Source organism: Pleuronectes platessa, chromosome 4 (genome assembly GCF_947347685.1).
Source record: "Pleuronectes platessa chromosome 4, fPlePla1.1, whole genome shotgun sequence".
NCBI classification, from domain to species: domain Eukaryota; kingdom Metazoa; phylum Chordata; class Actinopteri; order Pleuronectiformes; family Pleuronectidae; genus Pleuronectes; species Pleuronectes platessa.
The window spans coordinates 10,223,931-10,247,671 of record NC_070629.1 but is presented as its reverse complement, the minus strand read 5'-3'; the positions used below and the strand labels follow the sequence as shown (position 1 = coordinate 10,247,671).

Sequence of the window (23,741 nt, the reverse complement as noted above, 5' to 3'; positions counted from 1 at the left end):
ATTAAGTATTTTGAATGTTAAACTGTTATCTCCCTCTTCTGGCAGTGTGAGTAATTACACAAATAGTGCTCTCCAACCAGTAATAATCCGGGTTTGTCCGCGCCATTGATCACTGTTCACCAAGATTCTTTTTTATCTTGAGCATCAGAAACTTTTCCTTGGATGGTTTCCAAGTTTTTCCACTATAGACTGCAACATACTCATAGTTGTATAGCCCACAGGAGCCCACCGCTGCTCCCCTCCTTACAGCTTGCCAACCACTCATTTGGGTTGACGTTAAATGCACCTTTGTTAGTGGGCCAGTGCAGAGATAAAACCTTTTTGTGCCGCAAAATGCAGAGAGATTTAGCTTTGTGTACACTCCTTTGACAAGGACATGCATGTGTCATTCATTAATTTATATCTCAAACTCCAGCTTTCATTCTGGGTGCTGTTTGTAAGATGACCTTTGACCTCCCTGAAGGGGCAGTCATCACAACAGACAATCGGAAATTTCAAATTGGGTAGAAACATTACAAGTCTAACTGATACCTAGATAATAAATAAGCATTACTAATGATTGTGTGTCTTAGTCAGGCATTTCATCTATTACCTCTGTATATAAACACATCTAATATGAGAAATGTCTATAAGAATCAATAGACCATACCAAATGTTTTTGACTCTTTGGATTGTATCTGATAAAACTGCTTACACCATGCAGAGTTTTCACGTTAGTGACTTTTCTATTTTCTATTTCTCCTGATACCTCAGATAATGTGATCTCTAACTGTGACTCTTATTTCAATTCATGCAGTGAGAACTTCCTGGTGCGCTGGGACAGTATGGGGATGCCCAAAGAAATTGAAAAACTCAACAACCTGCCAGCGCTATTCACGGTAACTGAATCCCACTGACTGTGTTCCCTCCGCTCTGGATTGAAACAATCCACACGCTGCTTGGAATCTGTGACAAAGAGGACAATTTACTCGTGGATTGCTCCTAATTTACTAAAGGTTTCCAGTGAACGGCTCACATTCACAGCACATCTTTGGAAATTATAATACATTTGCCTCAGTTATAATGCTGCCGTTTATGTTAATGACACAGGCAGCCGTTGCCCCGTAAACATGTCATTGTTTTATCCTGCATGTGTGCCACTGGGAATTAGTGGTTCAGAGTGTAATGAAAGCACATGAATCAAGGCAAGGAGCTGACATTTTATGGTTAGATATGCTTCCTCGAAGCACAATAGACTCCTTGACTTGAAAAAGCGTCTAGAAAAACAAACGCATTAAGATGTTGGAGAGGTGATATGTCAGAGAGAGTTTCCCTGCATTCTTTCACCCTGCAATATTTGCCATCTGGTCTGCAGCTCCATCCCTGTGAATGCACATAATGACAGGCTAGTGATACATGCTACAGCCAAACTATTTCATGTGAAAAGTCAGCCACTCTGCTATGGATACGCCTGCATCCACACTCGTTTTTAGAGCCGCTAAAACAGAGAAGTTTGAAAACGCTATCGTGCACATGCCCAGTGTTTGTTAGTGGTCATGTGATTGAAAGTGATTAGGAGCCAAATCACTTGTTTGGAGAGAAAAATGCCATTTTCAAACTAAAACACAGTAGTACGGATGTAGCCACAGTCCACTGCCTTTTGTATCCGTCTTATCAGTTAACATCCCATAATAAATTAACTTTGTTTTTCATTGCATCCAGGACCTGAGCAGCAGCGACTTAATGAGGCAGCGACTGTTCCTGGTGTGTCAGATCATCAGAGTGGGCAGCATGGAGCTGAAAGAGGGCAAGAAACACACCAGTGGACTGAGGAGGCCTTTCGGTGTGGCCGGTGAGCTGCTTTTCTACTGTCCCAGTTTTTGGTTAAGGAATATGAAAGTCTATTCAGTTGCTTTAACAGTTCTGTTGAGGTATAAAAAAGAAGGGATCGTTGTGCTGAATGAAACGGGAACACCTGCTTTCTGCTCCGGAAAAATTTCCGCTCTGCCTTGGCAAAGAGAGTGGCTGGAAATTGGTTTAGCAATGGTCTTTGTTTTTGGCCAGATGATTAGTGGGTTTTATGAGGAATGGTTTCCTCGGGTGTTGGAGCAAATGGACTGAAACCAGAGTCCCAAAGAATGTTTAACACAGAAGTCAAATTGTTTTTAGCCAGAAAAAAATGAACTGTTTAGGATTAGAGCTGGGTAGAATAAACAGCTCTGAGGCATTTTGCAAGCTGGAGATCAAGAACCCTCAATCTGTCTCATTGTGGCGGCTGTCTGCCGTGCCAGGCAACAGGTGAGTGAGATCCAATACTTGGATCGGCTCCTGTTTCAAAAGTAGAACAAACAGAACTTTCCCAGCAGAACTAAAAGCTAATTAACGTTTCTCAAATCCAGCGAATTCCCATTTGACTGTTGTTTTGGCAACAACTAAAGACTGTATTTCCTCTGAAAGGTTTGTTTACCCTTGAGTCTTTGGCCACACTGTGATGCTCCTAATGTCTGTGTTTGCAGTGATGGACATTACAGATGTCGCCCATGGCAAAACCGACGATGAGGACAAACAGCACTTCATCCCATTTCAGCAGTGAGTCTTTTGATGCTGTCACACTCCTGCTGTTAACAGGCTCTGCCATGTTTTGTAAAGCAACACAATTAAGCACGAATAATGGAAAATAATTGGACTCGAAAAAAACAAGATTCAAGTTATAGCTGCTTACTGCGTTTAGTCACACGATTACTTCAAGGTTACAATTCAGCTATTTTTTTATATGCAGTTCAAGGGCAAATATCGAAATAAATAACAATACAGAGTGTTCTCAAAGGCAGGCTTCAAGGCTGTGTTCCCATAGCATCCGCACAGTGGGGGTATGAGGGCGATAATGCTCAATACAGGGATCCTGCATGGAAGAGCCCCTAAAAATATCTCGACTGTTTCCTGACATGTGAACCAAATTTTATTCTCCATTTGTCTCTGCTCACTGTGTCACAGTTCACTGTCTTCTTGAAGAGCTACAGACAAAAAAAGGACTCATTGAATGTCTGGAGGATTATTGTAAAGTCTTTTCTACTCTTCAGTCACTGCCACTCGTCTAAGTGTGTTCCCTTCAGAACACACAGAACAGCTTGTTAAGCTCCCCAGCCTTGACACATGAGTTTAGATTCCATTAACATTAAATTATTCCTCTCTGTATGTGCTTATCTACATGCTAACACGCTGTATTGCGATGCTGACCATGGTAAATATCATATCTTTGTATCGTCGTCATCATGTAATCATGCTGACATTAGCATTTAGATCAAAGCGAAGCCTCTCAGCGCCATTAACATGCCTGCTGATTTGTTGTGATTCTACAAGGTTACTGAGATTAAAAGGTTTAGAACAGTTGTGCAAAAGGTTTTGCATGAGCATTTTCTAAAAAAGCATCTCCGTCACCATGAGTTCATTGGAAAATTGTGTAATTCAGATGTTCACCAAGATGAATTGATGCACCACTGGATCAATGTAAAGCTGCTTTCAGACACGAACCCTCGAAAATGTCCGGAAAATTGGGTCGAGACATTTTCAGGGGTATATCTCTCACATATGAAGAATGCAGCAGGAGATTGTACAGAACTCTACAGGGGGTGAGATTGTGTACAGAACAACAGGAGCATTCTGTAACATTCATTGTAGAAAAAAGGTAGAAGGAAGAAATCTGTTGCACAGTGTTCACACACCCACATCAAATCAGAAAACGGGACATGACATCTAATCACTACTGTGGAAAGCACAGTGTTTTTGTTTACAGCACATCCACAACAGCGTCGGCCCTTCTCATCAAAACCTCTCAAATCTTATTGTCTTTCAGATTTGACATCTTTGTCCATGTCTCCTATGTGTCTGGCATTTCTTTTTCATCCTGGAATATTTGTATTCACGTCTGTTTTAGGTTAGATATGTCATCAACCATGGTCACTCACTTTCTGAGAGTTTTCTGGAAATGCTCCTGCTGTGTTCTCACATGGGCTCACTCCTACATTCTCTGTACGTTTTTCCGGAGGCCTGGCCGGAAAAATTCTGTGATATGTGTGGAGTAACTGACTGAGACATTTTTGTTCTCACAAACAGACCCTGTGGAAAACGTCAGGAAAATGTTTGAACTTCAGTGCACATTGAAAGATGTGCATTATCTGTAACATCTGTCTCATATTTCTGAATTATGCAGTAAAGAAACAAGAAAGCATCGACTGATGACAGGACATGAACTGTGGATTAACAAATTACACACTATTTGACAATTGCATCAAAGACGCGTATGAAGAAATATCTTAACCTGACTCTGATATATTTCAACTGGTAATTAAGTTGTTAAAAGACACTCACATGCAGTCTTGTGCTTAATAAAGTCAGTATAGCACCAGTACACTGTGTTAGTCAGTTCTGTAGTAGTCACTGGGGTGTGAGGAAATAAAAATGGTGCAGCTTGTCAAGAGATCCAGACCTCTTAACTTTGCCTTTTTGCTGCTCCTCCGTCCGTGTGTTTGTCACCTGTCAGAGATGCTGTCATCTGATTGTTCTTATTCTCCCGATGCCTCTCACTCAGGATAGCAATGGAAACCTACATCCGTCAGAGGCAACTCATCATGTCTCCGCTCATGCCATCCCGAGTCATAGGAGAGAATGAGCCGCTCACTGCTGTCTTCAACAAAGTCATTGCCACGCGGGAGGTCAATCACAAAGGCCAGGGTAAAATGAAGTGCTCTCTGACAGTGTGTCCCCCGGTGATTGGGGAGGGTCACTCCAAATTGACCCTTTTGTTTTGAGGAGAATAAATGATGTATGAGGGGTTTGTAGGGTGTATGCTTGCGGCGTCTGCCTCATTGAATTTCCTTCCATGTTTCCTGGCAGGGCTGTTTGTGACCCTGAAACTCCTCCCCGGGGATCTCGCCCAGGTCAGAAAGGACTACCCCCACTTTGTGGACCGCAGCACGGCTATCGTCAGGAAAATGGGCTTTCCAGAAATCATCCTCCCAGGTGGATCAAAGTCTGCTCTGCATGTGCCATGATCGTGTCTTTTGTACTTGCTTGCAAAATAGCATGAAATGGCTCGTAAATTGCCAGCGCATCCACCTAATCATCTGTTCTACTTTCTCTAGGTAATGTGAGGAATGATATTTACGTAACCCTGCTGCAGGGAGAGTTTGACCGAGGCAAAAAAAAGACCCCGAAAAACGTAGAGGTCATACTGACTGTGCACGATGATGAAGGCAATCCCATGGAGGTAAAACAGACGAGTAAATTCAACAAATAATTTTCTAATCAAGCTTTATGTGACTATGATAGCATCTATTCATAGCTATTCTTATAGTTTTGCTGCAAATATTGTAGTGTTTCAGCCTTGTTAGCAGCATAAATAATGGATTAAAATATCTACCCCCTGGATGGATTTCTACTAAATGTTGTACCAACATTCATTGTCTTCAGAGGATAAATTCAACTGACCATATTGATCCCTGACCTTTCCTCTAGCTCTTCCACAAGGTTTATTATTTTTTGTTTTAAGTTAACTCCTAACAAATTTAGGATCAGATTTTATACAGACAGATATGCCACACCGGGTGAATTATTACAAGAATGAATTTCTAACATTTAAATTTGCACTTTTATCAGATCAAAATTTCAGTTTGTTCGATACTTTGACTCACAATGTTATAAAGAGCTCATCAGCAAATGCTAACGTGCTAACTGGCACTAAACTTAATCATGTAAAACATTAGTATATCAGTATCTTCATTGTAAGCATGTTAGCCTACTAATGGTAGCAATTAGCTTGGTACATCCTCACCGAGATGTTTTCATGGTTGTCGATCAAAGACTGTATATAAAGATGGACAACATGTCAGCTCCCCAATGGTGAAGCCAAAGCATCACGATCGCCACCTGTAGGCTGGCTGCAGTATAGGTCATACATCCTGCCTCCTACATGTTATATGATTGGACATTATCACACAGTACATTTTTGGGGAAGTTTGGTTTTATTTAGTCATTTGATGATATTGAAACAGAGTGAAATGTCATGGTTGACAGCTGAGACTGACTCAGGATTGGTTGAGCTTGTGTATATTGACGGGAATTTGCTATAGCTTCTCCGTCCCCTGATTATTACAGCACAGACTCTGGCTTCAACTGCATAATATGGCAGCATTCTTATTAGGGATAATTGTGCTTCATTTCTGGATACTGGGAGGAAGTGAAGACACGTCATCCATCTTCATATACAGTCGATTCTTATTCTTAAAGGTTATATGACTCATTTTTGGATCATTATCTTGCACTTCTGTGACTGTGGTACTTTTCTGATTTCCAATGAAGAGCGAATTGATGTTCCTATCATGTCGTTAAATCTCTGTCCTTCAACATCTGTAGAAAGCCATATTTCCGGGGGCCGGTTATGATGGTATCACAGAGTACAAGTCCGTCATATACTACCAGGTGAAGCAGCCTTGCTGGAATGAAACTGTGAAGGTGAGGCTCATGTCAAGGACCCACATGTGCAACTTCCAACACGATATCTTACATTCTCTAATTAGTTCTTAAAATGGATTTACTGTGGCTCAATATAATGAAATAATCTTCTGGGGAGGATACTGGCTCAGAATGTGATACTCATACAAATCTCACACCAGATAACATTTCTTCCACTTTATAATCCTGTATTCACACTCTCCTTCATTTCTCCCCCTCCCCTGCAAGGTCACAATTCCCATTGAAGACGTGTGCCGCTGTCACCTCAGGGTGATGTTTCGACACAGGTCTTCCCAGGACTGTGAGTCACTGTGACTTATTTGTATGGCAAACACCCACATGTAAACCTGTCACTGTGGTAAATACAGTTGGAGTGACTGTTGGTGGATCTGCTCCTGTCTGTCATGTTTCTGTGCATCCCTCAGCTAGAGACAAATCGGAGAAGCCCTTTGGAATGGCCTTCGTGCGGCTCATGAGAGTAGATGGGACCACGCTAAAAGACGGCATACATGAACTCATCGTCTATAAGGTGCTGTTTTTTTATTTCTTGTATGAAGTGTATCTTGTATGAAGTGTATCTCATTGCATCTATCTTTAAAATAAACAGGATATTATTTATTACTTTTATCTAATTACACAAAAAATATGTCCTGAAAAGCTGACAGTTGGCAGAGAGATTATCTATGAATCCCCTCCACAGTCAATAAATATGACATTAGATCTCCATCGATCAATATGCTTCATGATTCATTGCCTGTTTTATGAATTTGTCAGGTTGATGTGAAAAAGGCTGAGGATGCAAAGGTCTATCTTACCCTGCCGGCGACCTGGCATGAAGTGGCGGAGAAGGAGAAGCAGACGGGGAAGCAGTTCCACCATTCAGGAGCCATTCCTGTGACTAAAGACAGCTTCCAGATTGCATCACTCACCTGCTCCACTAAACTCACCCAGAACGGTACTGCAGGGAACGTTTCTGTTTTGCCCACATAACTCTGAGATAATTAAAAGATGTCATGTCACAGTTTTTAAGAGATGAAACTAATTCTACAGCAGCGGATTGAGGTGCACTGGCCTCATTGTTTCCTCCCCTCAGATCATATTTTAAATTATTTAAATTATTTGTTGCAAATATTTTGCTGATATATGGAAAGTTGATTGACGCGAATCTAATCCGCTTTTAACACAATTATCTCTAACTGATGTTGTAGCACATGAGCTGTTACTACTGCAGAATTTATTCTGATTGTGGATTTTTTTTATTTTCCCAGTTGATCTTCTCGGCCTGTTAAACTGGAGGTCTAACCCCGGAGATCTGGACCAGATTCTTCAGAGACTGATGGAGGTCGAGGGTGGGGAGATAGTGAAAGTGAGTTACCATTGTGTCACAAATACTGCACTAAGTGCAGCTGCTTTCAGACATGCACGCAACTCCGGAAATATCCGAAAATTCTCTGGAGGGGCTGTATGCAAGAACACAAATGTCTAATTAAAAGACTCCAGACTTTCTTTGGAATTTCTCTTGCCAGCACCACTAGTAAAACTCTGGTAAAAAAAAACTTAGGATTCACATTGAGAAAGTCCATACCAAATTTTGCGGCGATTCTCCAGAATCCATGTGTGAAAACAGCTTAGATAACATTCTGATCGATTTAATAAATTATGTAAAATGTCTTCTATAATGGGAGTTATGTGACATGCTTCTGTTTTGTCCACAGTTTCTCCAGGACACTCTGGATGCCCTGTTCAACATAATGATGGAGACCTCAGAGAAGGACACCTATGACCACCTGGTCTTCAATGCATTGGTTAGTTTGTGGTGAAGCCATTGTGTGATCAATTTTATTATGCAGTGCACAAGTGTCCAAGACAGGACGGCATGACACAACCCCACAAAGGGTCACAACATTTGTCCAAAGGGTCACAGGGATATGAAACTGAATTGTGCCACAAAAACATATGAGAAAATATTTTACAAACACTTTATTGAATTCTTTAATTGGGACAATTAATAAGCATTCCTACGAATGTAAATGAAAGGCTAACCTTTTCTCCAGTCCCTTTGCCAGATGTTGATAGGTCTCCTGCATTGACAAAAATGTGGGAACAAATGTTAAAAAGCAAACACCATTATAAGTATACATACAGTCATTTACAGCTGTAACAGGTACAATCCTCGTACATCATATCAGCCATGACTTTTGTTCTGAAAAAGCCATTAATTAACATTACATTTAAATAAACGATCATGACACATTTTTGATAAACAATTGCAATCAGCGCTAACCACAAAAATAAATGAAAACATCAGTAGCCACCTCTTAAACCACATTTGGCTTTGTACATGGTTGAACAACACATTAGAACTGACCTGAATATTATTTTACTTTGTTAGCTTGCAGCACTTCTGAAGTTGTAAGGCGGCTTGCCTACAATTTTTCATTGAAGTGCCAAACTTATAGATTTCACATATGGCAGTTTCATTTTAACTTTCTAGGGGTTGTTATTTTTTTTCCTACAGTTAGTTGACTCCTCTCTTGCACTGTTACAGCTTGTAAGCATGTGAGTGTTTTGTGTCAGTGCTGGTAACGTTAGATGACAACTGCACCTCACAAAGCTATCACGTAGATAAAAAAGGTCCTTGTCTGAAAACAACTAATAATAATTCCTGTAGATGTATAATGAATAATGTTGAATTACTGTTTCTCATTTCATTGGCAATTGAGGTATGTTGGGCAATGCATATGTGATATTACTTATAAATGAAACATGCAACATTGAAATACTATTTGGATGTTGATTACCATGGCAACAGCGGAAGATTCAAAGTACTCATTCGTGACTTCTTTGCAATAAGAATAATAATCTTTATGTGACACAGACTGTGTAAAGATTAGAACTTTAAACAGTATTAAAGGCTTACATCATGCATATCCTACATGTTAAGGTTTGACTACAAATACATGAACATGAAATACGTGAATAAGATATCATTCTAGGTATTTTAGATAAGAAACATCTGGAACCAGTAATATAGAGTTCTGTACATGTGTCAACTTGCACCAGTTTCTCATTTTGTTTCCTTCTCTTTTTTTATTACCAGGTATTTATAATCACACTTATTGGAGACATCAAATTCCAGCACTTCAATCCAGTCTTGGAAACCTACATCAACAAGCACTTCAGTGCCACTTTGGCTTACATGTGAGTCTCCCCTCTCTTTTCCACCTTTGATGGCTTATGCACCTGCATGCTGTTTATTTTTAGTACTCCATTTGCGCTTCTTCTCCACCCACGCCAGAAATTACCAGAGGACGTTAATACTTGACTCATTTACCTTTTCAGGAAGCTAACTAAGGTGCTTAACTACTACGTGAGCCATGCCGAGTTGCCTGCCCTGACAGAGAGGCTCTACATGGCACTCAAAGCTCTAAAATACCTCTTCAGGTTTATTGTACAGTCCCGGGTCCTCTATCTCAGGTATCAAGAGACATTGTCATAAAAGAAAAAAATAATCCACTTTGCATTCTCATATTCAAAGGCTTGCTTCTTGTGATCCAAATCCTGCCCTTGATTCTCAGATTCTATGGGAACAGTGAAGATGGGGATGCTTTCCTCAACTCCATTCGCACCCTTTTCTTGTCTTTCAACACTCTCATGGACAGACCTCTTGATGAGGGAGTGAAGATAAAGGTAAATTGAATCACAGCTGAGTAGTTAGTGTTTCCAGGAACTGCTTATGTCTCTTATTAGTTTGATTCTTGTAATTTATCTGATAAACATTTCACTACATTTTCTTTTGTGTTTTAGTCTTGAGAATAAGACTAAATTGCGGCTCAGTCAGACACTATAAAGATGCTTTAATCTTCAGTCTCATCATCTTTCAGTGCTGCATATAAATTTCATGGACTTCATCAGTCAAGCTGTGAAAATCTGTGGCACTGTTTTATGGACAAATTACTGAAAAGTTTTACAAATTAACTGCAGTATGAGTGTAGGCTCCCCGTTGGCAGCTTCTGTAAGTCGAGGAAAAGCTTGTTTACAAGAGAATAAACAACATCACTACGCTCCAGCCTGATGAGACCTGATTCTTTGTTTTTTCAGGGGGCAATATTAAAATACCTCCCCAGCATCATTAATGACATCCAGTCTGCGTTTGATCCCGTGGAGCTCAGGTAAGTCTCCAGAGGGTTTGCACAGCAGGAAATGATAATTGCCTGCCTCAGTGCAAATAATCATATTCTTTTTAGAGTTAAGGGGTTATGCTTCTCCTTTCTTGACGCCGTAGAGTTAACCCATAATGTGTGTTGCTCATTAGTCCTCTATGACAATAATTACCAGATGTGAAATGTGAATAACATAAAAAAATGTCCCCACTGCTCTTTTGGGTCCTTTCTTTCATTTCCTTAAACAGCGTTCTCCTAGCAAAGTTCATCGAGAGCATTCCAGACTCGCAGCTCGTGCGTCAGAAGCTGGGCTGCATGTGTAAAATGGTGGAGAGTGACCTTTTCAGGCAGCCAGGTAGGAGTCCTCGAGGCTCAAAAACCACATAATGACATTTCATACAAGATGAAGGGAACAATGCGTTGCTCCACATTACACCTACGTACCTGTTTGTCAAGTCAGCTCCATTAACAGAAAATGTGATGTTTGATCCAACAAGCTCTGTTTTTTCTTTTTCTTCTCCACTCCTTTGCGGCAGATTGTCGAGATGTACTCCTGCCACTTGTCACTGACCAGCTGAGTGGGCAGCTGGACGACCACTCGTGTAAACCCGACCACGAGGCCTGCGTCCAGCTGCTCAGCACAGTGTTGGACAACCTTGACCGCAAGGACGTGGTAAGGAGAACAAATTCACTTTCAGACACGCAAAGATAATAACTTTAAAGGTTCATTACACTCAAATTACAGGGGGAGAAAAATCCCATTGAGGTTTTGGATGCAAATCAGAAAAATGGGTTTCATGCACAAGTTGGCAGAGATAAACTAATGAGATTAGGAATCAGTGGGGAAGTGGTAGCAAAGCCGCAGGTTATTATGGAAAGGAGCCAGTTGAGGTGATTCTGGCATCTATATGGAGGTTTTCAAGGCACATTCAGCTGAAAGGAATTCCTGGGGCAGATCCAGAGAGCTGTCCCTTTCAAATTACATATCCCATCATGCCTGGGAGCTTCACTGGGTCTCCCCTGGAGGGGTAGAAAACTTCTGGGCTGCACTGTTTAGCCCCTTCCCACTGATTTTTGTATTATTTACGCGGGTTTTCATCTGTTTTCACCACCACAATACGATGAAGGCATTGAATCTCGAGAGGAGACCTTACTTAAACAAATTCCAATTAAAAACTTTTGTCAGTCCAAACCCAAAGATATTTACCTTACTGTAATTTAGCTCAGGGAAAGTCCTCATTAAGTACACTAATTAGAGGGTGGTCTGCCTTTCCGCACGAACGTCACTCACAGGCAACCACTGATAGGTACATAGACTAAGGTTTGAAAGACAAGCTCTCGGGTGCATTGCCTGCCATTTGCAGTTGCGCGCACAATATGAGGTCAGACTGTGTTGACAGTAACAACTTTATAATTTTCTCTGCAAATAGCCCTGCACACAGCTATACAATGCAGCAACTGAGCAAAACACGGAGATCTTATTTGTTACAATGAGAAGTGTAAACAAATGTGTTATGCCTCCGCGACAGCCTGTGGCCGGAGGAAATCGTTTCTTAAACATATCACTTTGACTCAAAGATGAACTGATTTAAGTATGAAGGTCAAATGATCAAGGTCCCATGACCTCACTTGATTGTGAATACAATATTTCAGGAATGCCCAAATGGACTTTCCTCAGCACAAATATTCACTTGGACTCAAGAATGCTCTGATTTAGATTTGGTGGTCAAAGGTGACCTAACCTAGCACATTTTTAGCCTTTAGCACATTTTTAGCCTAGTGAATGCCATATCTCTGGAACGCATTTAGTAAATGTTTTCACATTTTTGCAACCATATTAACTTGCACTCAACGACCAACTGATTAGATTTTGACAAAAAGACAAAACATGATTGGGCCTCTTGAATGTGATCAGACTGCCTTGAGGAAATTTGTTCAACTTGAACTGATGAACCGATTAGATTTCAGTGGCAAAGGTTAAGGTCATAATGACCTGATATGAATCTGGAAATAAAAATTGATGGAGACGGAAACTGCACTGGTTGGAGGAGGCTTACAACATCTGCCGTATTTCTTTTCATAATGAAACAGTCACAGGTCGCCACAGTCTAGATAATTAATGGTGCGTTGCCATGTAGATGATGACATTTTTTTAATAATCAATTATTTAAATGGTTGTAGTTTCATTTTTTGTAATTTGATTGTTTCCATTTCACCTGAAGAACTAGGGTTATCTATAGTAATTTGGACAGTCTTTGTAGGAAGACATGTTGCTGTATTTTTGTCAGATCTCAGACCATCACAAAAGAAATTCCATTCCCCTCCACTGTATGCACTGACCTTGGCAAATAAAGCCAGCACTAAAAATAAAGGAGCAAAATAGGGGTTTTGTAATTTGGCTGAATTGGGTCCTTTAATAGCGACAGCGCCGTATAACATATCTGTGCCACCATGTTTCAACTGTACCTGAGGCGCTCTCTGTCTTTGCAGGGTCCAACCAGAGGGCACGTTCAGCTGATAATGGAGCGGCTTCTTCGCAGGGTTAATCGCACAGTCATCAGCATGGACAGGTCGTCCCTTCTCATTGTAAGACCCAGTGTGATGTTGGAGTCGAAATAAATCCTTGACGATTGCAACCTCAGCCTTTATCTTAGCATTAATGAGTGTGAAATCACCTAAAACAATACACTAAAAGCAACAAAGAATGTGCTGGGGTGAATTTTTTTGTTAACTGATATTTTACTGTGTGAGTGATAGTGGACTTCTCTTTGGCAGGGTCACTATCTCGCCTGCATGACCGCCATCCTGAAGCAAATGGATGACATGCATTACGCCCACTACATCAGCACCTTCAAGACGAGACAGGATATCATAGTAAGTGTCCCTGTTGCTCCCCTGTTGCCTACAGCTCCCGCTGAAAGATCTCATCAATAACAGGCATTAAACCACCCATGTCGCTTACTGCTCCTTAAGAGAATATTGATTACAGATATTTTACTCAGTGGATTGGGGTGACATGATGAGGATGTCTGTAAGGCTTCCATTAAGGAGCATTGTGTGTGCCTGACATGTTGCAGCACTGCTGTGGATTTGCTTAGGCCTCGTATACACCAAAATAGACAGGTTTTTTAAATGTAGGTTAACCCGTTAAAAAAGGTGATTAGAGTTAACAGCAGAGATGCCTGCCTTTAAGTTTGTTTCCCCCCAGTGCACCATGTTCAACATCCCCAATGCACCAAAAAATGAGGAGCTTTCTCCTCGCTGTCAAATTAGCATGTTCACCCGGTTGTTTCCATCACTGCCGATCGGAGCCGCAGCCGATTAAAAACCTGTGTCATTTCAGGGTCATTTGACTCTGGAGTAAATGCTGATTGTATCCATTCTCATTGCAGACAGAAGCCAGATGTTAGTGGGTTTTTAGACCAGTGGAAAAGAGGCTTTAGTTTGGTTCAATTACTTATCTTTCAGATATTATTGTAGTTCTTTCAAAGCGAGAGTGCACACTTGCAGTAAAGCTTCCTCTCTGCCCTCAGGACTTTCTCATGGAGACATTCATCATGTTTAAAGACCTCATGGGAAACGTCTTCCCGGCTGACTGGATGATCATGAACCTGGTGCAGATGCAGGTCTTCCTCAGGGCCATCGACCAGTACTCGGACGTCCTCAACATGTACTTCTTGGACCAGGCACATTTCGAACTACAGGTGCGTCGCCTCTCCTCCCTCCTCTCTCCCTCCTCTGAGTAGAGGTCACATTTCTTATTCAACACAAAATCAAAAGCCAATATTATGAGACGGTAATCATGTCATTAATATTTGAAAACCCTGCTTCCCCCTCGCAGCTTTGGAATAACTACTTTCATTTGACTGTGGCATTCCTCACCCACAAGACACTGCAGCTGGAATCCTTCTCTCAGGAGAAGCGGAATAAGATACTGAACAAGTGAGTCGACTCCCAGCTCATCAAAAAGATTATTGTAATATCAGAAACTGTAATGTACAGCTCTTTCATTTCATTTTACCACAGATATGGAGACATGAGGAAGACTTTTGGGTTTAAAATAAGAGACATGTGGTACAATCTCGGTGAGTGTTTTTGCACCATCTGATAAAGCTACTATCATCACAGAGTTAGTGGGATTGTTTATTCGGTACATATCAAGTGGAAAAACAGGACAATATTTTTTTTTTGTCATTTTCACAGTGTATTGTTGTTTTGTTTACTATATTATTAGATTTGGCCTGTGTTTGTTGAATGACGCAGATGCAGCTTATTGCCTTCTCAAATCATGCTATGATATTTTGGTGTGATAATGTTCTGTTGTCCCCAGGCCCCCACAAAATGAAGTTCATCCCAGCCATGGTCGGGCCCATCCTTGCGGTCACACTGGTGCCTCAGCCTGAACTGAGGAAAGCTACCATCCCCATCTTCTTTGATATGATGCAGTGTGAGCACAACTTCAACCCCGGACGGACATTTGAGACGGTAAAAAGCTCTGAAAAGCCACACTTCTCCTGGATAAATAAGACCTTTGTTTTTATAATGCTGTGTTTGTGTTTTTCTTTAAATCACCTTCTTGTCTTTGCAGTTTGAGAATGAACTGATAACAAAGCTGGATCAAGAGGTGGAAGGAGGTCAAGGGGACGAGCAGTACAAAGTCCTGCTGGAAAAAACGTAAGGCTCAGGAGCAGATCAACAAGACAAAAATATTAATTTTACGCTTAGACTTCATCAAGTAATGCAGCACACCGATAAAACACTCTTCAATACTGTGTAAAAGGAAATTCACATAGGATTGCTTATGAAACACAGAGCAGGTTTTCTGATTGAGTTTTTTTAGAAAGTCCACAAGGAGCCAGAAGGACAAGATGGTCTACTGGAATTGTAAACAACCTCTAATCAATAGAAAACTCTTGAGGACAGAATTTGTCGGTCCCAGACAACTGCAAAAACAGGTTTTAGTTTTCTGGTCAGATTCAAAGGAAGGCTTTGGGGAACTGATAAAATAAAAATAGCCCATTACAGCTGAGGATTAGTTGTGAAGGACATTTGTTTATATGTGCAGGTTACTGGAGCACTGCAGACGCCACAGATACCTGTCACAGTCGGGGGAGGAGCTGGCTCTGCTGCTCAGCAGCCTGCTGGAGAATCTCCTGGCGTACCGCACCATCACACATGATGAAAGTACAGAGCACCGAATGAGCTGCACTGTCAATGTGCTGGTATGCTCCGAATTATGTTCGCAGTTTGTACATGTACATTAAGCAGTTTTCAGAAAGTAGATATTTATTATTTTTTTCTGTAGAACTTCTACAAAGAGAAAAAGAGGGAGGACATTTACATCCGGTGAGTTATACAGAGACAGGGTTCGTGGTTTCAGGGCCGAACTTTTTCTGAATGATGTACTTATGTACTCATGTGATCAGGTACTTGTACAAGCTGAGAGATCTGCACCTGGACTGTGAGAATTACACAGAGGCATCCTACACTCTGCTACTACACGCCGAAATACTGGAGGTCTCTTACACATCACAGTATTTTTTTGTTAGCTTAAGCTGTTTCACCTGTGCTTATATCACCATGTTTCTAAATGTTCAGTGAGTGATACATTCTAAGTGAATTGATTTGCCTCCTCAGTGGTCTGACAAACCCTGTGCATCTCACCTCATCCCTCGAGATGGGGACCGTGTGTGGACCCAACAGGAGCTGAAAGAGCGGCTCTTCCAGGAGATCATTTGTTACTTTGACAAGGGCAAGGTGAGTGTCCACTGCCTTGTCTGTGATCTGCTGTTGAAAGAACACTTACAGAGATTTATTTTGGATGCAGATAATTATCAATGTTTTCTGAATCAAAATTATTATTTTTAGGGGAGTGATCTTTATCCAGTTACTTTAAAGTAGCCATGACACATTTGCACTATGTCCCTGTACATTTCAGTTTTTAAGTGTCTCATGTCATGGATTTTCAAATTAGTTCTTTGATATTTTGAGATATATAATTTACCCGCATTTTTATCCTTTGGTTTGTTCCTTTCACCTATATCAGGATACTTTTCCTGCCTTTAATCTGGAGAGTTTGCAGAAAATATATGTGTACATGGTTTATGTATCTGATGTGTATACAATATGGTGATAAGTGGCCAATGATCCTTGGTGAGAGTATATGCTCTGAGTGTCATTCTAGTTGTGTAAGTGTTAAGGATTCTTCTCTGGCTGCAACATCCACATCAACAGTTTCCCCCTCTAAGCTGTGAGCTCAGAGGACAACCATAAGAGACAAGTGCCAAAGTTCAACTTGTGCTCCTGTGTGTTTGTGTTCATATTTTATGTCCCCCTTTTAACTGAGCCTTGTACATGTCTTGTCAGATGTGGGAGAAGGCCATTGAGCTGGGCAAGCAGCTGGCCAAGATGCACGAGACCCACATGTTTGACTTCATGGAGCTCAGCCAGCTTCTGGTAAGAGGATGCACGCGCTGCAATTCAGCCACGCAAACAAAAAATACTTTCATCCCTAAAACATTAAAATGCCTCGTAACAAGGCAGCTGTATGAAATGACATGAAAAGATCTTCAATGGAGGTGGTTTTTATTGTTGGTTCCTTGTTAGCACTATAGAAATTGGTCAGATGATTAATAGTGGATGAGAATTCTGCACAATTGGTTAGAGGAAGCGGACAAGAAACAAATTTGTGTTTGCCTATTGTCTCATTTTCTGAGTTAGAATCTATTATGTATTTAAGTCTTTGCTATGATTGTGCTCCAACACTTGACAAAATGAAATGGCAGTTGTCATACATTGCTATTGCTATTTGAATTAATTAATTGTGAATCTGTTTGTTCGTAATTAATAAACATTTTTGTAATTAGTAAAAGACTAATTTCAAGTCCAATAAGTGTATATGTCCAATAATGCAGCTCATCTTCTCTGTTCCCTGTCACAGAAACAACAAGCCCAGTTCTATGAGAACATAATGCATGCGATGCGGCCACAGCCAGAGTACTTTGCTGTAGGATATTATGGCCTCGGATTCCCTTCCTTCCTCCGGGTAAGAAAGTGATTACCTGCTGTATTTCAATAAATAGAGACTTAGAGAGACCTCAATATGCCTGTGCTTATGCAGTGAGCTGGCATTTTGAAGCATTTCTCTGGACAATTTGCAATAATGCAGATAAAGGTTATTGGCTTTTTGATGACACAAGAGAATGTCAGACTTAAAACAGGCCTGTCAAGAAGCTGCACTGACGTACCTCTCATATATCAGGGAAAATAAGATGAAATGTTTCCGCTGCAGAACAAGATGTTCATCTTCCGAGGCAAAGAGTACGAGTGGCTTGAAGACTTCAGCTTGAAGTTGCTCTCTCAGTTCCCAATCGCAGTCCGGATGACCAGCACAGCGCCCCCTGGAGACAACATCATCAACTCCCCTGGACAGCGTATCCTTAATTAATTAGCCACACATAAAAGCTATTTAATATTCCATATTTTAAGCGATGTTAACAACTTGGCTCCAGGGATGGCAGTGAGGTTTGCTAATTAGCGTCCTAATATGCTTTATTAAGATGATGAACATGAAAAATATTACTACTGTTTAACATGAGTATTTAAGTTTTGTCTGTGTGATATTAGTATGTAGCTCAAAGCATCGCTGTGCCCAATTTTAGCCTCACAAAGCTTCTAACATGGCTCTGGGCTTGTTTCACACTTACAGATTTAAGAAAATCGGATCCAGTGAGACCTGTCTCTATCTCTACATCCACACTATTACTGCTCTTGTCCTTAGTTGAAATTCCCAGATATCCAGTGCTTTACTGTCAAGCCTGTTCTCACTGTGCCGCTGCAGTTTAAAGACAAGGGGGTTCCAGAGCAGATATTAAAGTGCGTAACAGAACACTTAAAGGCTAATTTATTTTCTCGTGAATGCACCATGGGATTTATAGTTCTGTGGTCTAACCACTAACTCATTGCTGTTCTTCGCTGTTCTCTCGCAGCTATTACAGAACCAATGAAGTGGACAAGTTCCAGTATTCAAGGCCCTTCCGGAAAGGTGAAAAGGACCCAGACAATGAATTTGCGGTGAGCCCTTTTTAGTTAACTTTTAGGAAACGAGGCTTATACATGTAAATATACAAAAGAGCATAAACCCCCCCTGTGTTTGCAAATACCTCACCCCTGAAGATTAAAGATGTTAAAATGTCAGCCTTTATTGTTTTATTGATATTCTGCCCAACAGACCATGTGGATTGAGAGAACAACTTACATAACTGCCTATCGCTTCCCAGGGATTCTCAAATGGTTTGAAGTCAAATCTGTGTCAGTGGTAAGAGGCAGACTCAATGCTCAGACTCTATTTTCATAGTAAACATTCCTCTAACTCACATCATTCTTTATGTGACTCTCCTGATGGGCAGGAGGAGATCAGTCCTCTGGAGAACGCCATCGAAACAATGGAGATGGCTAATGAAAAGCTGAGTAACCTGGTGCAGCAGCAAGCCTGCGATCGCTCACTGTCCATCAACCCACTGTCCATGATGCTCAGCGGCATCGTTGACCCAGCAGTCATGGGCGGCTTCTCCAACTATGAGAAGGTCTGATTTATGTCTTCAATGTGAATTTTTCTTTGTCTGTTATTTAATCAGGTCGTGTCATTGGGATAAGGCCTTCTTGTATCCTCTGAGCTAACGAATGTGAAAAAGACCATTATTTAAAATGCGTCATTCAGAATGATAGAGAACCTAGAATTACACTCAGAAGAGCACATACCTCGACCAAGGCCCAACATTGCCCTTAGATTCAATCAAGCTGCACCAAATTGCTCACACTGATAAATAAGGCTTCTCTAATTGTAAGAACAATTTCTGTAAAATATATGAATTATTTCATAGGAAATAAGTGACAATGTCAAAAAGAAGCTCTATCTCCCGATGTCCATGAAACTGGACAATAATTCCGTTATCTGGTTTCGCACCAACATTTGATAATTCCTCCCAGACCCATACCACATCCAACAAGTTGCGTGGTAATCTGTCTCGTAGTGTTTGCCTAATCCCGCTAAATTACAAATATATGTAGATGAAACTAGAATGACTCTCAGTCAAGAGGGCACCTCAAGCCCAGTCTCCCTATGAAAACACATTTAAATTCACTAGATTTGGATTTTGATGTTGTTCACGAAATCACAATTGTAAAAAAAGTGAATAAAAAAAGCCTGGATCCGCCCCCTGATCCAGAACTGTAAATGGCTTCTCCCCTCACCCATACTAGATCCTTCGTCAGTCCAGTAGTTGTTTGTGTACTCCTGTTAACAGACAAACAAATAAATAACCACAGATGAAGTATAACCCCCTTGTCACAACCATCAACCACAAAAATGATGTCACTGTGCCTCTGCAGGGTGTAGCTGTTTACTAAATCAGGTTTTGGCTGTGGGCACAGTTCGTTTAAATTATTAATGTGGAAAACCATAAACTGCTATTAAAGAACAAAGCTAAATCATACAACTGCAAACATAATATAAATGTTTGATCTCCTCTTCATGACTTGAACCTGGCTTCAGGCCTGTTACAGAGTTTTATGCCTAAGGGAACCACTGTGGCCTCTCTGTCATGCTGTGTCAACCTGTTCATTGTTGTTTGTGGCGATATTTGTTTAAAGCCTGTTTTTTTCGAAACCTATTCATCCTGTTTTTCTATCCTCTTGTAGGCGTTCTTCACAGACACCTACATGCAAGAGCATCCAGAGGAACACGAGAGTATTGAGATCCTTAAACAGCTCATCGCTCTGCAGGTAAATCCCTCCACCATCGCAGCCCTTGACCCAGAAGCAGAAGGCGGTTTATGACACTTATGTCCCCCCCCCTCCAGATCCCTCTGTTGGCAGATGGGATTCGCATCCATGGGGAGAAGACGACGGAGCAGCTGAAGCCCTTACACAACCGAATGGTTACCTGCTTCCAAGACCTTCGGGAGAAAGTGGAGAAGCACTATGGCGTCATAACCTTGGTGTGTTGCCAACTCCAAACTCAATTTAATGTAAAAAGGGTGCCAACTTTAGATATTGGCCCTGTTGCCTTCCTATCAAATTCTTCTCATTCAAAGCGGAGTGTACATTATATTAGCCCGAGACCATAAATCTTCCTTTAGCCAGCCTGGTGTGACCTGTGCTTTTGCCTGTCACTGTGCTCCTCCCCTGCCAAGATTCCCTGATGATGCTTAATCCCATTTGTGTGTCCCAGCCCTGTTCGCTCGCTGAAAAGAAGAAGAGCCGCGTGGGCTCAGTGGTGATGCCCTACATCCTGTCCTCCACCCTGCGCCGCATGTCCACTATTTCTACCCTCTCCTCCGCCTCCTCAGGCCTCTCCAGCGGCTCTGCATCCTCAGACGGACCCTCCGGCATTTCCTCCCAAGAGTCAGTCCCCGCATCAGTTTATCCTCTCCCTGCTCCTTTAGTCTACCTCTCTACCTGTCTGCTTTTCATATTGTGTGCCTGTGTTGCCCTCCCTATAAGAGACGACTTACATCTATCACTGAAGCATTGTTTGTCTTTCTGATTCTCTTATGTCTGATTATTCACAAGCAGTGCCTTGTTGTCCCGTCCCAGCAATCGCAGGGCCTCCATCCTGTCCCGCTCTGAGGAGGACAACAGGATTGCTCGAAAGAACAGGAAGGAGTGGAGTGTGAGCAAATCTCAGGTCTTACTGGAGAGGCAGTCCGACACTGATGAGGTAAAACCTTATGTGCAGGAGCAATTTTTTAAATAAGAACACTTGTCATCTTAAATGTTTCTGTGATTTATTTGTGAATGGGGGAATAGCATGGATGCTCATATCTTTGTTTTCCTACTTTTATTCCAGACGCCTCCAGAGAGGCCCAAGAGCTTACAGTTTGGAGACAAACGTCTTCCACTCTCGCTGTTCCAGGGGGTTTCGTCCAAGCTCAGCATCTCTATCCCTCTCAGCCCGCTACCTGCCTCCCCGAACACACCGCACACACCACGCAGCTCCAGTACGTACTCTTGTGACAAACACACACACTGCATCACTCTCAAGAATTACACCTCACACACAGAAAAGGAGGGATATCATGCCTGCCAACGTTGTGTAATCACATTCTGGTCTACACACACACAAACACACACACACGGGCATATTCACAGATGCATGCTGTTTGAAAAGCTTTTGTTTCCTCACTCCCATGTGTTAGGCTTTTCGTCACTTCTCAGCGACAGTGATACCAATACCTTCGACACCCCAGGGACCCCCCCACCCATGCCTCCGAAGAAACACCCACACGAGATTGACAGCACAAGGTTCTCTTCAGAGGTACATCTGCTGGCAGAAAATAGCACCGCCACACTATTGCATATTTAATGGCGGGTAAACGTTAAAATATTCATTTTTTTATTCTTTATTTGAAGTCCTAACTTAAACTCTTTTTTCCCCCCACAGTTTACTCCTCCGCTGCCGATGAAAATTGAGAGCAAGCCACCGCCACCTCCTCCGAAGACGCGGAAGTCCATGTTCCCGGCGTATGACCCCACCCCGCAGTAAGGAGACACCTACGTCTCAAAGTACGAAAGTGTCACTAATGCTATGATTTGGCAGTGGTGAAAGTGCACTGAGGAAATGCCACAGCAGTGTACAGATGCTGGAACGTCTACGTGGGCTGCGCGCAGGAGTCTCAGCAGAAAATCTTTCTGATGCAAGTCGGTTATAATTCCAAGCAGTGCTTTGTTGTCGAGTTTTAGCTGTTTTGTTTTCGAAGCCGCGAGGAAAGATATTTACGGGCAAAAATAGAACAAAGATGTCGGGAGCACGAGGTCACTCCAGCCTTGGATTCAGTTTGCATTTTAAGAGATAATGAGACATTGATTAGATGTTTTTATTCTGGAAGAAAGTTGCCATGGTGTTGTTAACACTCGCAGGGAAAAGGCACGACCAATGTTGCCATGTATTGTTTAGTTTTTATGTGTTGGAGTGACACTGGATGACTTATTTCCCCCCCACTCTCTGTTCACTGGCATTCCATATTGAACAGGATAAAGCTGCGGTAGACACGTGTTAAACTTGTTCGAGAGCAGGGAATACAATGCACAGAATGTAACTGATATTTGTCTCTTTTGTGTTTGATGATGACGTTGAGTCACATTATGATCAAGCAGAATTTTTCTAAAGCGCGATGTTTCAAAAACACTGGATGGCATTATTGAATGTGGTACGAACTGTGTTGCGATGTTTATGATCAACTGAATACTGTAACTGATGCTTCTCCACTGCGTCACATTGATGTTGATGTTCAGTGGAAGTTCATTTCTCCTTAAAGGAATAGTTCGCCATTTTCGGGAAACATCTTTGTTTCCTTTCCTGTCAAGAGTTAGATGGATACCACTCTCATATGTGTATGATAAATGCAGAGCTGGAGCTAGCAACAGGTCAGCTTAGCTTAGCCTGGAAATGGAGGGAAACTGTATAAAAAAAATGTAACTGAATTAGATCCGAACATAACCACCCAACTCTAAATCCACAACCTGATATTTTTACAAAAAGGTGTAATTAATCAGCGCCAGTAGATGATTTTTCTTCTGTATGATAAAGAGTTCTGGTCTTTATGCTAAGCTAAGTTTACAGGCTGTCACATCCAGCTATGTATTTTATATGCAGACATTAAATAGGTATAGGTATCAATCTACATCAATCTACTCATGTAACTCTGTGTAAGGAAGGGAAATGTCGAACTGGTCCTCTAACCAATGGGAACCGCTGTAAAAGTGTCTTCGAAGTTCACTGTAGTTTTATATTTCAGGAGTTCCTCCATTTTCTTTTTTTTTATCAGTTCATTATTGAAATTTAAATTATTGCTATTCATTGAATTTTAATGTCTCCATTATCTTTGCACACGTAGTGTGGATACCGATGGTTTATTTGTATCCAGAGTAACTTAGGTCTAATTTCAGCAAATGGCTCTAATGTGCACTGCTGATATTTTTCAAAAATTTGTATATGACTTAACAGTGCCAAATCTATGCATGTTCTGAAAATGATCAGATTGAAATTTCAATTATGATAATATAGGTTTATTTTTTAGATTTTTTAAA

At 41.4% G+C, this 23,741-nt stretch overlaps 1 protein-coding gene across 2 annotated transcripts in view; it reads left to right on the top strand.

Annotated features, from left to right (window-relative positions):
- Window positions 1–23,330, top strand: part of dock5 (dedicator of cytokinesis 5) — a 32,962-nt gene extending 9,632 nt beyond the window's left edge. The window contains exons 9-51 of one of the 2 annotated variants that reach the window (XM_053420057.1): window positions 797–878; window positions 1,702–1,831; window positions 2,496–2,568; window positions 4,568–4,710; window positions 4,873–4,998; window positions 5,121–5,245; window positions 6,391–6,489; window positions 6,718–6,790; window positions 6,915–7,018; window positions 7,264–7,444; window positions 7,758–7,855; window positions 8,205–8,294; window positions 9,590–9,690; window positions 9,832–9,966; window positions 10,068–10,179; window positions 10,591–10,661; window positions 10,901–11,007; window positions 11,189–11,325; window positions 13,143–13,238; window positions 13,428–13,526; window positions 14,186–14,356; window positions 14,494–14,594; window positions 14,679–14,737; window positions 14,983–15,137; window positions 15,241–15,326; window positions 15,718–15,874; window positions 15,958–15,998; window positions 16,079–16,169; window positions 16,290–16,409; window positions 17,019–17,108; window positions 17,593–17,697; window positions 17,944–18,085; window positions 18,446–18,527; window positions 18,641–18,725; window positions 18,883–18,969; window positions 19,061–19,237; window positions 20,352–20,435; window positions 20,513–20,650; window positions 20,884–21,056; window positions 21,249–21,372; window positions 21,502–21,652; window positions 21,851–21,969; window positions 22,096–23,330. In XM_053420057.1, coding sequence (XP_053276032.1) covers window positions 797–878; window positions 1,702–1,831; window positions 2,496–2,568; window positions 4,568–4,710; window positions 4,873–4,998; window positions 5,121–5,245; window positions 6,391–6,489; window positions 6,718–6,790; window positions 6,915–7,018; window positions 7,264–7,444; window positions 7,758–7,855; window positions 8,205–8,294; window positions 9,590–9,690; window positions 9,832–9,966; window positions 10,068–10,179; window positions 10,591–10,661; window positions 10,901–11,007; window positions 11,189–11,325; window positions 13,143–13,238; window positions 13,428–13,526; window positions 14,186–14,356; window positions 14,494–14,594; window positions 14,679–14,737; window positions 14,983–15,137; window positions 15,241–15,326; window positions 15,718–15,874; window positions 15,958–15,998; window positions 16,079–16,169; window positions 16,290–16,409; window positions 17,019–17,108; window positions 17,593–17,697; window positions 17,944–18,085; window positions 18,446–18,527; window positions 18,641–18,725; window positions 18,883–18,969; window positions 19,061–19,237; window positions 20,352–20,435; window positions 20,513–20,650; window positions 20,884–21,056; window positions 21,249–21,372; window positions 21,502–21,652; window positions 21,851–21,969; window positions 22,096–22,197 — 4,822 coding nt within the window. In that variant the 3' untranslated portion in view covers window positions 22,198–23,330. Of the gene's footprint in view, window positions 1–796; window positions 879–1,701; window positions 1,832–2,495; window positions 2,569–4,567; window positions 4,711–4,872; window positions 4,999–5,120; window positions 5,246–6,390; window positions 6,490–6,717; window positions 6,791–6,914; window positions 7,019–7,263; window positions 7,445–7,757; window positions 7,856–8,204; window positions 8,295–9,589; window positions 9,691–9,831; window positions 9,967–10,067; window positions 10,180–10,590; window positions 10,662–10,900; window positions 11,008–11,188; window positions 11,326–13,142; window positions 13,239–13,427; window positions 13,527–14,185; window positions 14,357–14,493; window positions 14,595–14,678; window positions 14,738–14,982; window positions 15,138–15,240; window positions 15,327–15,717; window positions 15,875–15,957; window positions 15,999–16,078; window positions 16,170–16,289; window positions 16,410–17,018; window positions 17,109–17,592; window positions 17,698–17,943; window positions 18,086–18,445; window positions 18,528–18,640; window positions 18,726–18,882; window positions 18,970–19,060; window positions 19,238–20,351; window positions 20,436–20,512; window positions 20,651–20,883; window positions 21,057–21,248; window positions 21,373–21,501; window positions 21,653–21,850; window positions 21,970–22,095 lie in introns of those variants that run through there. The other variant, XR_008338264.1, reaches the window with a different exon arrangement.
- Window positions 23,331–23,741: the final 411 nt, after the last annotated feature.